The sequence below is a fragment of the Thunnus maccoyii genome, chromosome 6, assembly GCF_910596095.1.
Source record: "Thunnus maccoyii chromosome 6, fThuMac1.1, whole genome shotgun sequence".
In the NCBI taxonomy this organism is placed as follows: domain Eukaryota; kingdom Metazoa; phylum Chordata; class Actinopteri; order Scombriformes; family Scombridae; genus Thunnus; species Thunnus maccoyii.
The window spans coordinates 14,025,734-14,038,559 of NC_056538.1; the positions used below are offsets into that span (position 1 = coordinate 14,025,734).

The 12,826-nt window shown below is 39.9% G+C and overlaps 2 protein-coding genes across 10 annotated transcripts in view; one reads left to right on the forward strand and one right to left on the reverse strand.

The window, feature by feature from the left end:
- The window catches only part of trip12 (thyroid hormone receptor interactor 12), a 45,924-nt gene that overhangs the window by 18,034 nt on the left and 15,064 nt on the right, over positions 1 to 12,826 (reverse strand). The window contains exons 1-9 of one of the 9 annotated variants that reach the window (XM_042414611.1): positions 10,547 to 10,630; positions 6,846 to 6,992; positions 6,342 to 6,467; positions 5,343 to 6,130; positions 2,271 to 2,376; positions 893 to 1,029; positions 586 to 669; positions 380 to 475; positions 131 to 282 (exon numbers count right to left, since the gene is read on the reverse strand). In XM_042414611.1, the coding sequence (XP_042270545.1) occupies positions 131 to 282; positions 380 to 475; positions 586 to 669; positions 893 to 1,029; positions 2,271 to 2,376; positions 5,343 to 6,130; positions 6,342 to 6,467; positions 6,846 to 6,943 (1,587 nt within the window). In that variant the 5' untranslated portion in view covers positions 6,944 to 6,992; positions 10,547 to 10,630. Of the gene's footprint in view, positions 1 to 130; positions 283 to 379; positions 476 to 585; positions 670 to 892; positions 1,030 to 2,270; positions 2,377 to 5,342; positions 6,131 to 6,341; positions 6,468 to 6,845; positions 6,993 to 8,622; positions 8,707 to 8,757; positions 8,873 to 9,059; positions 9,199 to 9,591; positions 9,699 to 10,081; positions 10,211 to 10,546; positions 10,631 to 12,826 lie in introns of those variants that run through there. The other 8 variants (XM_042414608.1, XM_042414609.1, XM_042414612.1 and 5 more) reach the window with 8 other exon arrangements.
- fbxo36a (F-box protein 36a) lies at positions 10,665 to 12,744 on the forward strand. Its single transcript, XM_042414623.1, has 4 exons — positions 10,665 to 10,784; positions 11,250 to 11,358; positions 11,877 to 12,049; positions 12,281 to 12,744. The coding sequence occupies exons 1-4, from the start codon at positions 10,665 to 10,667 to the stop codon at positions 12,428 to 12,430; spliced, it is 552 nt and encodes a 183-aa protein (XP_042270557.1). The 3' UTR covers positions 12,431 to 12,744.

The window sequence follows — 12,826 nt, forward strand, 5'->3', positions numbered from 1 at the left end:
GCAATGTGGAAGGTTATTTCCTCCAGCGCATTAACATGTCAGTGAGGCATATATATAAAAAACACAATACAGTCTTGTATAATGTCTGTTCAGCAGAGAGAGGTTAATGGTCGAACAGAGTAAGACTCACCAAAGCGGGCACCACACTCTTGACGGGGAATCCGCCAAGTGTTTCTTCATTGCCCATCACCAGCAGCTGGCACATCTCAATGGCAGCTTGGAGCTGCTGAGACTCATCACCTGTGGCCTGCAGGCCCTGCAGTAACTGTTGAGCCTTGGAGCCTGGAAATATGAGGGGTGGGGAGCACAGTTTTAACAGTCATTAAGAGTTTACAAGACAAGACAAACAGAGATGTACGGGTAAGAAATTTGCACTCACTGGCTCCACTGCCAATGGTCCTGTGAAACAGCTGCGACATACGGGGTCCAAGCGGCCCAAAAAGATGTGGAGGGAGACCCCTGGCCTCCAACAGAGCTACAGGGTCAAAAACAGCCAAGTTTAGAAAAAATCCAGGGACATGTGTAGATACATTTTTATGCCCTAGAATACAGAATACTCATATCTCAGAGGGGGGTTTATCATACCTTGAAGCCTTCCCATTTCAGAGTCATCAGACTCACTCTCTCCAGAGGTGGTCATGCCTACTGCTCCGGCAACTGAGCTTGAAGCTGGACACAAAAAACACAGCAAAACCCACAGTGATAAGTTAAACAATCATTAGAAATGGTCTTTAAAGTCAATGACCTAATATCTTTTAAAATCAAGTTTAAATATGACTCAATTTTTTGTTACTTGTCAGAAACCTAAAATCCTTGATCATTCAAAACAGTCCAAAACAAAGGCAAGTATTTTATTGCCAAACAGGAATTAAACAGGTGGTGGGGTAAGTACCTGAAGCCCCTTGTGATGCCTCATCAGTGCGAGCGGCTGATGAGTTGGCCCCATCCTGGTTATTATCGGAGTCGGCCATTTTCTCCTGTCGGCGAGCGTCGGCTGCCCCGCGCTTGCCCAGGCCTGAGCCCCGCCGACTGTGACAATAGTAGCAGAGACAATATGAGCGACAGCAGAATAATTACAAGCTTGGTGCCTTCTGTGTTACCACTCCAAGTCAAAAGTATACACAGCAGTGATTCCCCTGGGTATTTTTTTACATTCTGGAAATTATGTTCATGCAGGTCCTACGTGCTGTTTTAACAACTGCTCAGTAGCCACATGCTTTCAAAATTTTCGATGTTGACAGTTTCAAAACTTTGGACTTTGGATATTTGTGTGAGTCAGCTGTCCTGTAAACGTCAACATCTGGGTTTTTTACCCATTCTAATGGATACCGTACATGCAGCTGATATGTTCAGTGAAGGATTCTACTTTAACAAATTTGATCTTGGCATCTGTTTCAATTCCAGGCTCTCAACAGGATTTTTGAGTATGAAGGCGGAAGTAAATGTAGTGACGGTCGACACAATAACATCATTGAGTTTTGTGAAATAGCTTCATCAACTGAGACAGTACAGTCCTTTATTGTCAGGTCCATCAGGATGATTTCCTTATCCCGTTTGGCCATTTTGCTTTGAAAACTAACTATCGTCCTGTGATTACTGCTGGGTTGAAATTGCTTGTGTGTGACAGTATGATTGGGATCCGTTACTGCTCTGCCCAGTGAGGTTTTTGGATGAGCAGTAAAACATATTCAGAATTATAAAGAAGCTCCAGCTGCCTTAGACTTAGCTGCTCCTACTAGTACTATTAAATATCCCATGACCTGAATAACTAAAAGCATTCACCGGCAATACTGATAAAGATTGCATTACATTTTATTGGTCATAGTGGCCGTCACTTCATGCATTAACATTTCACATTCTTGGGATAAAATTAAATTTTTTTGAGAATTTTGGCAGGTTTGCATCAACTTTTTTTTTTAGTCATGCTTTCACCATATCCTGACCTAAGGGCAGAAACACCAGCATGTTTAAATACTCAAATAAATGTACAGGCCTGCAAAAAAATGGGATGAAAGGGGTGACAGTTCTGAGACTGTCAGCAGGGATGTGCTGATCTGGTAAGTAAATGTGATAAAACTGCTGCTTTTCTGGAGAGCTGACACGCCAAGACACTGCCAGTGTGTGGTGGGATATTAGATAGAAATGATAAGTCTACCCTCGCTGATATGCACGAATCATCTGACTTAAGACTCACAATTTTCATGTACACTACTTTTTACAATTTCTACAGTTTACACTACAGTCTTACACTAAGTCACTGTGATTTATACCTGGTGCTGGCACAGGAGCCCGTGGTCTTCTGGCGTGTGCTCCGCCGAAAGCTGGGGAGCTCTGCTGGAGGAGACTCGCTGCGCTTCTTAGTGGATTTTCTCAAACCTTAGATGAAAAAAAACAGTGACATAATATAAATACTTGTGGACAAAGCAACCAATGCTGGTATCAATTACTTTGGCTGGCTTAAATATATCATCAATAAAACAAATACAGTGTGACATTTGTGTTGATCTACAGGTCAGATGATGACAAACATTTATTACCTAGCTGTCATAACTATCCTTGGAATCCACAACAAGTTTCACAAAACAGCTGGTTTGAATTACTCAACACAACAGCATACTTCAAACTATCTTTTATTGCGGTACCACAACAGAAAATATCTATCAATATCACAATTATTGCTAAGAGGTGTATGACAAATCCTGGTTGATAAAGATGTGAGACCAAAGACTCATGATGAAAGGGTTATTTTTCAATAAAGGCTCCAGAAACTGAGTAGCTTTAGTGTTGTCTGGTTAGAGCCCTGTACCACTGACTGCATGGGTATTAATAGTAACCCAACCATGGCCCTATGACAGGACAACCTTCATGCTAGATCTGTGACTCATAATTCAGTAGTATAAAAATAAACATTTTAAATGTTAGGACCATAATTAATAAAAGATATAAGGACAATAAATTTCCATTTCGTACTTCATTTGCCCTCACTTTAGTGTCACTCTGTTGAATTACAGCAGGTCAAACGGTTATCCCTCGCATAAATTTCTGCACAGGTTTCCCAAAGATTTCAAATAAAAGTTCAAATTATCTAACGCAGCTCGACACAGTCACAAATCTCTTCCTATAGTTTAAGCTGCAGTAACATGATTCACTGTGATCAAAATGGCACTGCCCGATGGACAGCCTTACAGAATTACATGCAACGTAATTGTATATGCTTACTCACCATGCTGAAAGTGACACAACCTACGTGTGTTAAAGGTATTAAAGAGAGATGAACACGTTGTGAGTGAAATGCAGTTCTTTCCTCTAAACAGAAGCAGCTTATGAGTCCTCCCCCTGTCCTCAAACATACCCCTGGTCAGCTGGTGGGCCAACAAGCCAAGCCAACTTAGGAGGGGTCTCTCCATTTGGGCAGTGGGCCCATGGCACAGAGCCCACCGCGGTTTCAATCCTTTCACCTCCCTAGAACAGCCTGACCCCACACTGACCTGGACAGCTACTACTCGCTTGAATGTGTTAATTATACACACCAGATTTCTACTGTAATATCTCTGTATATTTCACCTACTGTCTACCAATTACGTAAACATTTAAAAAAGGTACCTTGTGGAGGTTTTGATGACTAGAAGCACTATGGGAGGAGTATTTTTATGGATACGTCCCCATTTTGTTTGTCATGCACACACGTTCAAGGATGCAATACCCAGTTCCTGCCACCAATTTACACTATGGTGGTTGGTGGTGATGACGCACCAAGTACATGAAGCAATACACCAACAAAAGAACGAAAGAAGAAGACTGCAAGCTAGCAAACAAGAATGTAAACAATGAAGGATTTTAAACATCAACAACATTGGCTTTGCAACATGTTTGTCAGGCCTCAACGATACACACTATACTTTTTGGTGAGAAACAAAGAATGTAAACACGATAGTTGTTTGGTTATGAAAAATAGTAGAGAAATGCCATTTGTTAATTAACAAATGGTAACATAAAATAAAAATTGCATCAAAACAGTATTGTCGTGACAGTTTTTCCAGAGAGCACTGACCAGTTTATTTTTCAATTTCTCAATAAAATTTCCTGCTCAATGCATATCCTGGTCATAGTTATTTGATAAAAATTAAGGGATCCTTATCAAAATGTTCTGTGTTAATCAGACAATATACTGTTACAGGATTTTTTAAAACTTAAATATCAGCCTAACTGGTACCAAACTCACCCTTCAAACAAGGGCAGGTATCCAAAACTTTCTCACAATACCTTCCCTAATTCACACAGTCAATAAAAACTGAATGCAATGTTAACTCAACCTCCTAGCTATTAGCATAGTCCCAAACCACCAGAGTCCATTTTGAGAGAGAAATATGCTACCTCAATGCTACCTTGTGACAGCATAAAAAGACACAATCTGCACTTCCATGATATTATAACTCATGTGTTCACAAATCCCAAGACCATATAAAAGCCAAAACAAGGGCTACTTTACTAAAGAGTCTTTATACGTTTGATTCTTAAATGTCTATCACACCTGTGAAATGATACATTTGCTCCACGCTGACAATTGAGTGACCAGCAGTATTTATGTATTGAACCATTCTCAAGTTTCAGGCTACTGGTGCTTAAGTCTGAAATCGGAGCCGTCCCCTCTGCTCAGTGCAGCCCGCAATCAACACATGCAAGCTAGATGTGCTAGTCCAAACGCAAACACACACTCACACACAGACACACTTTATTGTACATAGTGTGTCACCAATTGTATTCATATAAGATACATGTGTGTATCATTTAAGTTACACATATGCCTATATAAGACCTTTTTCCTCCACATATGTAGACAAACTATGCATAATAAATTTTATCTTAAGTCCAGTAATTATCTGTATGATTTACCTCGGTGTTGTTTGTGTCTCATTTAAGCGGCACCAAATACCAAATATATCTGCTCCCAGCGGTGAAGAGTGAGGTTTCGTAACTGATGCTGTGACGCTGCTTGGATCATAGGTCCTGTGACATTTAATCCCAGAGGTGTAACCTCCATCCAAGCACACGAGAATTATGTGCTGACCCTTTACAAGCTCGTCATAACCCTGTTTAACCCCTCAATCTTTTCACACAATTACAATCCCATTTAATAGCAATTACAATTCCCATCACTTAATGGGGGATACAGCATATCAAATCAAATAGGAAACACAAATATTTCTGATATCATACTAAATAGTACTGAAATTGTCTCTTTGCCAAAATTCAGTGAAATAAAGACCTTTTGGCTCTGAAGTGGATTAAAATGAATGTTTCTACTATGAAGAGAGAGGATGCATAAACAGTTAATGACTCACTTGCTAGTTTAGCTTGTAATCCTGATGGCCCAGGTTTGGAGGTCTCAGTTTTTGAGGATCCAGGCAGGGACAGTTTAGGTTTTGGCAGGTTGACTTTGGGGTTGAAGCGTGCTGCCCACTCAAACTTTGAAGAACTGGCGGTTTTGGCCTGCTCCTTGTCCCGGGTACTACGCCGTGGGGAGGGGCTTGAGGCTGAGCGAGATCGACGTGCCTTGGTCTGGTCTTTTCCCTGTTTGACTCTGGCGCCCTGCGTGGTGGCGCTATTGTTGCCTGTGGTTGAGGAGGAGGAAGAGGTGGAGGCAGAGGAGGAGGAGTCTGTCACGTTGCTACACCCAGCTTTGGCTGAGGCGGCCGATTTAGACGCCAGCTTGGTGGGTTTTGCAGTTCTGCCCTCGGTACGATTGGGGAGGGACCCAGCGGTGCTACTTAGACCGGGGAGAGAGTCCGCTTTCTTCCGTTTCTGGACTGGTGAGGCCCCAGCGGCCCCGCTCTTCTTGCTCTGGCCTCGACCTGACGATGCAGGTGGTTCTGAAGCAAGTGATCTCTTCTTGGACTTAGCTGGGCCTTTCTTGGTCTCTGAGGTATTGTCTCTGGGTGGTGGGAGCGATTTGGGCTTCTTGGCAGGGGTCGGTCCAAGGGTGCTAATTTGGTCAGGAGCTTCACTTCTTTTCAGCCCTCGGGTGCCCTCACTTTTTGACTGGTGGCCTGGTCGCTCTTGTTCAGATGTCCCCGCAGCCTCTGGGTCGTCTTGCAGCACAAATGAAGCCACGGACAGAGTAAGACCGCTTCTGCCAGGGAGCAAGAGAGACAACAAAACACCATCTAAGAATATTCCTCCAACCGTGAAAAGTGATTAATTACAGTGCCACATTCATTGTACTCATTCAGATTTAAAACAAAACCCAAAGATGTACAATATGTATGACGTTACTGGATAAAGTACAAACCCTACGACACACACGCACACACAATGAAGTACCAAATAGAGAGGAGGGGTACCTTCTTGAGCTGTGCCCTCTGGACTGGCCAGTGGCTGAGCTGGGTGTGGCTTTGGAAGCCTTAGAATTAGGTCTTCTACTTTCAGGTGGGGAATTTGCTTTATGTTTTACCTGCTCTGACTGCAACCTGTAAGGTTGGAAATTAAAGAGCAAGTAACAGTGTGGGTTTTTTTGTAATTAAGCCACAAAAGAAAGATTTAATCAATCCCCAAATCATTTTGGCTGACTTCCTCTGCATATCCTGTGATCATTAACACCTCTGGAGTAGCATGAATAACAGCTAAAACTGAGTTAATCACCATTTGGCTATGATTAAAGCACTAGTACACACCCACCCATGAACTGAGTACAAACACCCCTCTACTGATTTTATAGAATTCATTTGTTGCTCCCTGATAAAAAATACAACAAATGTTCCCCACAAACTATGATTGCTGCCTCTTACTTAATTCATAGGATTGAGATTTTGAATAAAACTGAACGGCAAGTGTGAAGGTAGACTCACCTTCCCGCGACTGTATGGTCTTGTGGCTGGGCCGCAGCAGTGTTCCTCTGTGAACGGCGCAGTGACCCCCCTGGATTGGAATTAGGCCGGTTGGACATTGGCACCTCTCTCCTGAAGGGACATACCCTTTCTAGACACTACCATTCACTGCAATCAAAGAAAGAAACCATATAAGAATACTCTACTACAACCAGTGGGTTGATTTAAAACAAGTTGCTCCGCTGTAGGTGCTGCATGTGACAGTTGATAAAGCTTTTGCACCATTAAGCTCAAGCTCACCACTCTAGTGCATTTGAAATGATCAAAGGCATGACTGTCTCATATCATCAATTTGACACCCAAACTACCATTCATGTAGGGGCAGAAACATCCAATCAAAACAGTGAGTTAAGACTGAAATGAGAAACTACATAAATATATATGTGAATGTGTGTGTGAAATAAGAAATATGAACTATATATGTACAGTAGATTTCCATGATAAAAAAGATTTCATGGTCAGTAATAGTATTCTTCTTTTTACAAAAAAGCAAGATCCACACAGCTCAATTTACAGATATATTATATTTACACATACATACATATACTTATATGAACCACTTGCGATAGGTTCCACTAAATTACCTTAAAAATGAACTATTAGTGAGTGTATGAAATGATAACATTATGGTTTTTAGAGACAACACTGCATACAAAAGTTCAAAACAATTTTGTCACCATGTATCATGATGTCATGTACAGATTGGCCTTTACTGTAAATGCTATAATTTATTTATACTTTACTTTTAACCCCCATCATGAATGGTAAACTGGCATTCATTCATCCAATAACAACAATAATAGTAATGTTCATCATTAGAATATCGGTTTACATTAAAATAACGACCCAAGATTCATTTGAGTAAAAATGATTAAGGTCACAGACAAATCAAACAACCATGGGAAAGACTGCAAGTCAAACAAACTATACAAAACAGGAATTACCTTTAAAAGTAGTTGATACTCTTTAAAATGACTTTAACATTCCTAGATACCCAACCAACAGAACTTGTTATTATATCGAGTAATCCTTTTAGTCAGCATGTGAAAGAAAATGTCTTTTACATATTAAAAGTAGTATCAGTTACGGATTTCCCACGGGTCAATGACATGAAGGCATTGATAACAGGACAGGTGATGAGTGATTGATATGTTTTGAACACACACACACATACACACTGTATGATGATTTTATCAATTGGTACACAAAGACTACTGAACCACAACTTAAATACATTTTGCCATCTAGAAAAGAGATTATTAAATTTACTCATTTATTAAAGGTTTAAATCATGATATGATTGATCATATAAATACGCCATACTTGGCAAGCTCACAGGGCCATTTTAGGCCTGCACTGACAGTGCATCCTAGTCTTTGTTTATTCGTCCATTCTGACAACTGGTCCCCCACACTCGCCCATAATGTGATTAGTTAAGCACATCAAATGATCGGCAGCTTGAAACACTCGCTGGCACTAAGTTTCTTCTAATACACCACTAAACAAGCACGGCTGTGTCCAATTTTTATACTCATGATTTACAGAGGCCTATATTTCTGACGTAGTTCTCTACCACCACCGACTAGCATGTTTAGCCACTCATATCCTAGCTAGTGCCATACATTTTGACAGTGGCTTAGTCACATCCCTACCTATACAAAAACTCCTGTAAAGCTTGTAACCACTGCTTTCTGAATATTATGCCGAGAAAACGCTAAAAAGGATAGTAATCACATACCAGAGACTCGTTCGTTAAAGTTACGTTGGCTAACGTAGCAGTGGTTAGATGGAAATGCGTAGTTGGCGTACCGGTGTGTCAACCTATTTAGCGTTAGCTCCCTAACTAAACGCACTGATAATTCCGAATAGCTACCTTGTTTGTGGTATGAAACGGCGAAATCTTCACTGAATGGCCAAGACGGGCCCTCTTATGGGTCAAGTTAACGATTACGTCCACCTGAGATTAGCTTCACATCGAAAATGGCAGCATCGACTGAACCGTCTTTTCGAAAGCGGTTTAATGTAATATAGCTCGCAGGCTACCATTAAACCAGCGGAAGCTAACTTGGTATTCTCCCTGCCGTGACACACTGGTCTGTGTCTGGCTGGCGATCAAGTTTAAAGTGAAAAAAATATATATAAATATATACATGTCTCGCAAGCGAGCTAGCTCACCTTCTACACTGTTTGATGGGGTGCTCAAATCAAAAATACATAACTGTCAAGTTGATGGGTAATCAGGTAGATCCTGGATCACTCTCTTAGCAACTGTCAACGCGAATATTGAGACGACATCTAACGTTAGCTGTGAGGATCACTTAATGTTTTCTAAGCTGACATAAGGCCAATGCCTGTCTCTCACTAAAAGCGCTGGTTAGCGTTGTGGCTAACGTTAGCCAGACAGAAACAAGTTGACTATTAACAAGCAACGTGTCAACATATCACACACTTCCTATTTAGAGCTGGGTAAATGGGACCAAAATAACGCCAAGCATTGTATTTATGTTAAGCATCCGAGCCAGAATGACAAGTATCTAGGCTAATTATTAGCAAGCTAATGCTAGCTTAGCGAGTGTTTCTTCCTATGACCGCTCACTCGCAAACAGTAAGCTGACAAAAAATAAACAACTGGCCGTTTGCTGGACAAGCTGGTGTTATTGGTTGGTATTAGTGAAGCTAGCTGTCCGACTGACAATAAATTACTGACCTTACGAATACAGAATAAACTGCTGCAGGGCAGTCACACAAGTTAGCTGAGCGTTGTCAAACCAAACAACAGCGTTATAGCTGTTACCAGCTAACCTTGGCATGCAAGCTAATTAATATTAGCGAGCCTTGTTGTCGCCAGCTTACGCTTTTGCCAGCTCGACAGGATGGTAATGGGATTTCTTTGACAAACTACTAGCTTCGTTACACCACACGAATATAGTCTTTTTTTGGAGTGGGGCACAATTTTGTTAAAAATTGTGTTACAATTGACTAGTTTGTCTAGCTAACAGCTACCTAGCACGTTAACGCTAGCTAGCAAAAAGAAATGGCCTCTTGATACATTTTTAGACACAAAAAAACAGGAAAGCAGAGACGGGATTCGAGATATTTTCGCAACACTGAATCATAATTCCCCCTATGTTATTCTATATTGAACCATCTCGAAGGTCCAAAAGACTGTTGGATGAGATGTCACTGAAAAATTGTACCTTTTGGTATAATGTTGTTACCTATTTGTTCCAGTGTTGTAGTTGTAACAGACAGTGCACCAGCTCCTCTTTTCTCTCTCTAACCCTGCTACTTTCACATCAGCTGAGGGGCCTACAACTGCAATATACATCCGCCTGATTCATCCGCTTAGGGACTACTTAACGGTACTTCTCATTTTAACGCTAAGCTTTCGGCATCTGCTTGTTTTTAGAAAAACAATGTCACTGCGAGCACTGGGTATATTTCTCTGTAAACATATATATAAGCTAGCTGGTAAGGTCTTCAGACCAAAAGATGGAACTAACTTTTATTTGCGGGTATACAAACATCAGCGCAACACTGAAGTAACATTAGCTTGTCACAAATATGAAGTATCAGTCCGCTGGGTCGTGACCCCCTCCCCCTCCCCCCTTTAATACACGCACATAAAACACTTATCTATAAATTAATTTGATTTGCATTACCTTTTTGTCATCACATCACACCAGTGTAACATATTTAACATAACATATTATCCATGAAAAAAAACAGTCTTCTCTGCCGTTGAGTAGATATTGTTATTTCAGTTGCTTTTCAGTTGTCATGGTTACAGTTCTGCGTCCAAAAATGGCGTCCTTGCTCGAGGGGCAACTGTTTCAAATTAGTGGTCAGGGTCCACCTCCTCCAAAAGATTTTTTCCAACTTGTTATAACCAAAAATGAGGTAGAGTATTTTTTATTGCATTCTATTTATAAAGTAGAGCCAGAAAGAATAACTAAATGTTGATAAAGTCACTGTTTCAACTAAAAAAGTTAGTTAACCTTGCTGGGCTAATAATAGTGATATTTAACTACTTTGTTGGCTACTTTCAGGCACTTTGAGCTAAGATTTCTGTACCATCTAATACATTTTTTACATGTCAAGCTGATTGATGTGAGGTAAATAGTATGCTAAAGGAATACAGTATATGACTTGTAAAATAAATGTTGCAGTGTGTTAAAATCATTATGCCTCTGTGTATCCTCTAACTGGTAATTTGTTATTCAAGATATTATTATTATTATTATTATACATAAATAGTATTTTGGATCCACATGACCATCAGTAGTCAATGCATTGTAAAGTTTTCCTAGTATTAAGTCAAAATATCACTCTGTCCTACAACTCTTTGTTTTTGTCTAACTTGAGGTTATATTGAGATCATGGAAGATTTCTCTGCGACTTGAATGCCGGGGTGCTGCACCCAAGGAGCTGAAGACATCCCATCACGATTTCCTACATCAGAAAATGCCACAGCGTAAGGTTTCTTCACCACAATAGAAACCTATAACGATTATTCTCATTCTTGATTAATCTGACAATTTACTTGATTAATAGATGTCTATAAAATGTCAAAAAAATTGAAAAATGCCTGACTTCTTCATATATTTTTTTGTTCATTCAACAGTCCTGAACCCAAAGATAATCAGTTTACTATCATGTATGACAAAGATAAGCATTAAATCATCACATATGAAAGGCTGAAACCAGCAAATACTTGGCATTTTTGATTTAAAAATTACTAAATAGTTGATTAATTTTCTGCCAATTGATTAATCGTTGCATCTCTAAACCTAATTACTGCCCAGTAGCCTTACGTTATGTTCATGATGCTGAAAATCTTGACAATTGTTCTTCTTAAGTCTGTTTGAGAAGTGGTGCAGTAATGTTTAGGCTATTTGCTTTAAAGTAAATCTATCATTTGACAAAAAAAAGCTTATTTGGGTTTTCAGGAAATTGATGTCCAGGTTGTACTTTCCCACATTTTATCTGCAGAACAAGTTGGTGCCATTTTTGGGCAGAGGATTCTCGAATATACAATATCTCTTTGTCAAGGAAAGTTTGATTACCTGGAGCGCTTACCTGACGACATGTTACTCAAAATCCTGTCCTACCTGCAGCTGAAAGATATAACACAGCTGGCACAGACCTCACATAGATTCAGAAAGGTGAGAAACTCGAGTACAGTGCTGTTTATATTAACCTAACACAGTCACATCCAGTAAAACTGTTTTTGTTTAAAGAATGATATTCCTTAACAGTCAGGTGATGCAAAAAGAGTTTGTTAGTTTCTATTTTGCGCTGTCTACGGCATATGTGTAGTACATTTGTGTACACTGACATCCAGACCTCCATTTTGTTTTGTTTTGTTGTGCTGTGCTCTGATTGGACGGTACCAGCTCTGCAATTCTGAGAAGTTTTGGGAGCAGATTGTGAGGAATCGCTGTCCTGAGTTCACCAGTGACATGGATGGCATAGCCAATGCTATGGGCTGGAGGAGGATCTATTTTACCTTCTTCCACACCAGTGGCAAGAAGGAGCAGCAGTGAAGCAACCAAACAGTTTAATTACTGTTCTGATACAATTAAAATATAAATGTGTTGACAGTCAGATAGTCAGTATTAATTTTGCCCTTTGTGAAACAATAGGCTGTATTTTCAGTGATGTTTTGTGAGAGTTCAAGTTTCAGATTTAGAGTTAAAATACCAAATGATCTTTAAAACAGATCGGTATTATCCTATTACTTTGACATGTAATGTCACTAATATTCAATACATAGAAACAATTTCCTGCAAATTAAATATGTTGCAAAGAGTGTACATTGTGATCATCACTGTCACATTAATAAATTATATTTATGTTATTTAGTGTCCCATATGGTTCCTTCAATCATAAACTCTTAAAGCATACATTTGGAGAACCTATGACAAAAAAAATATTAAACA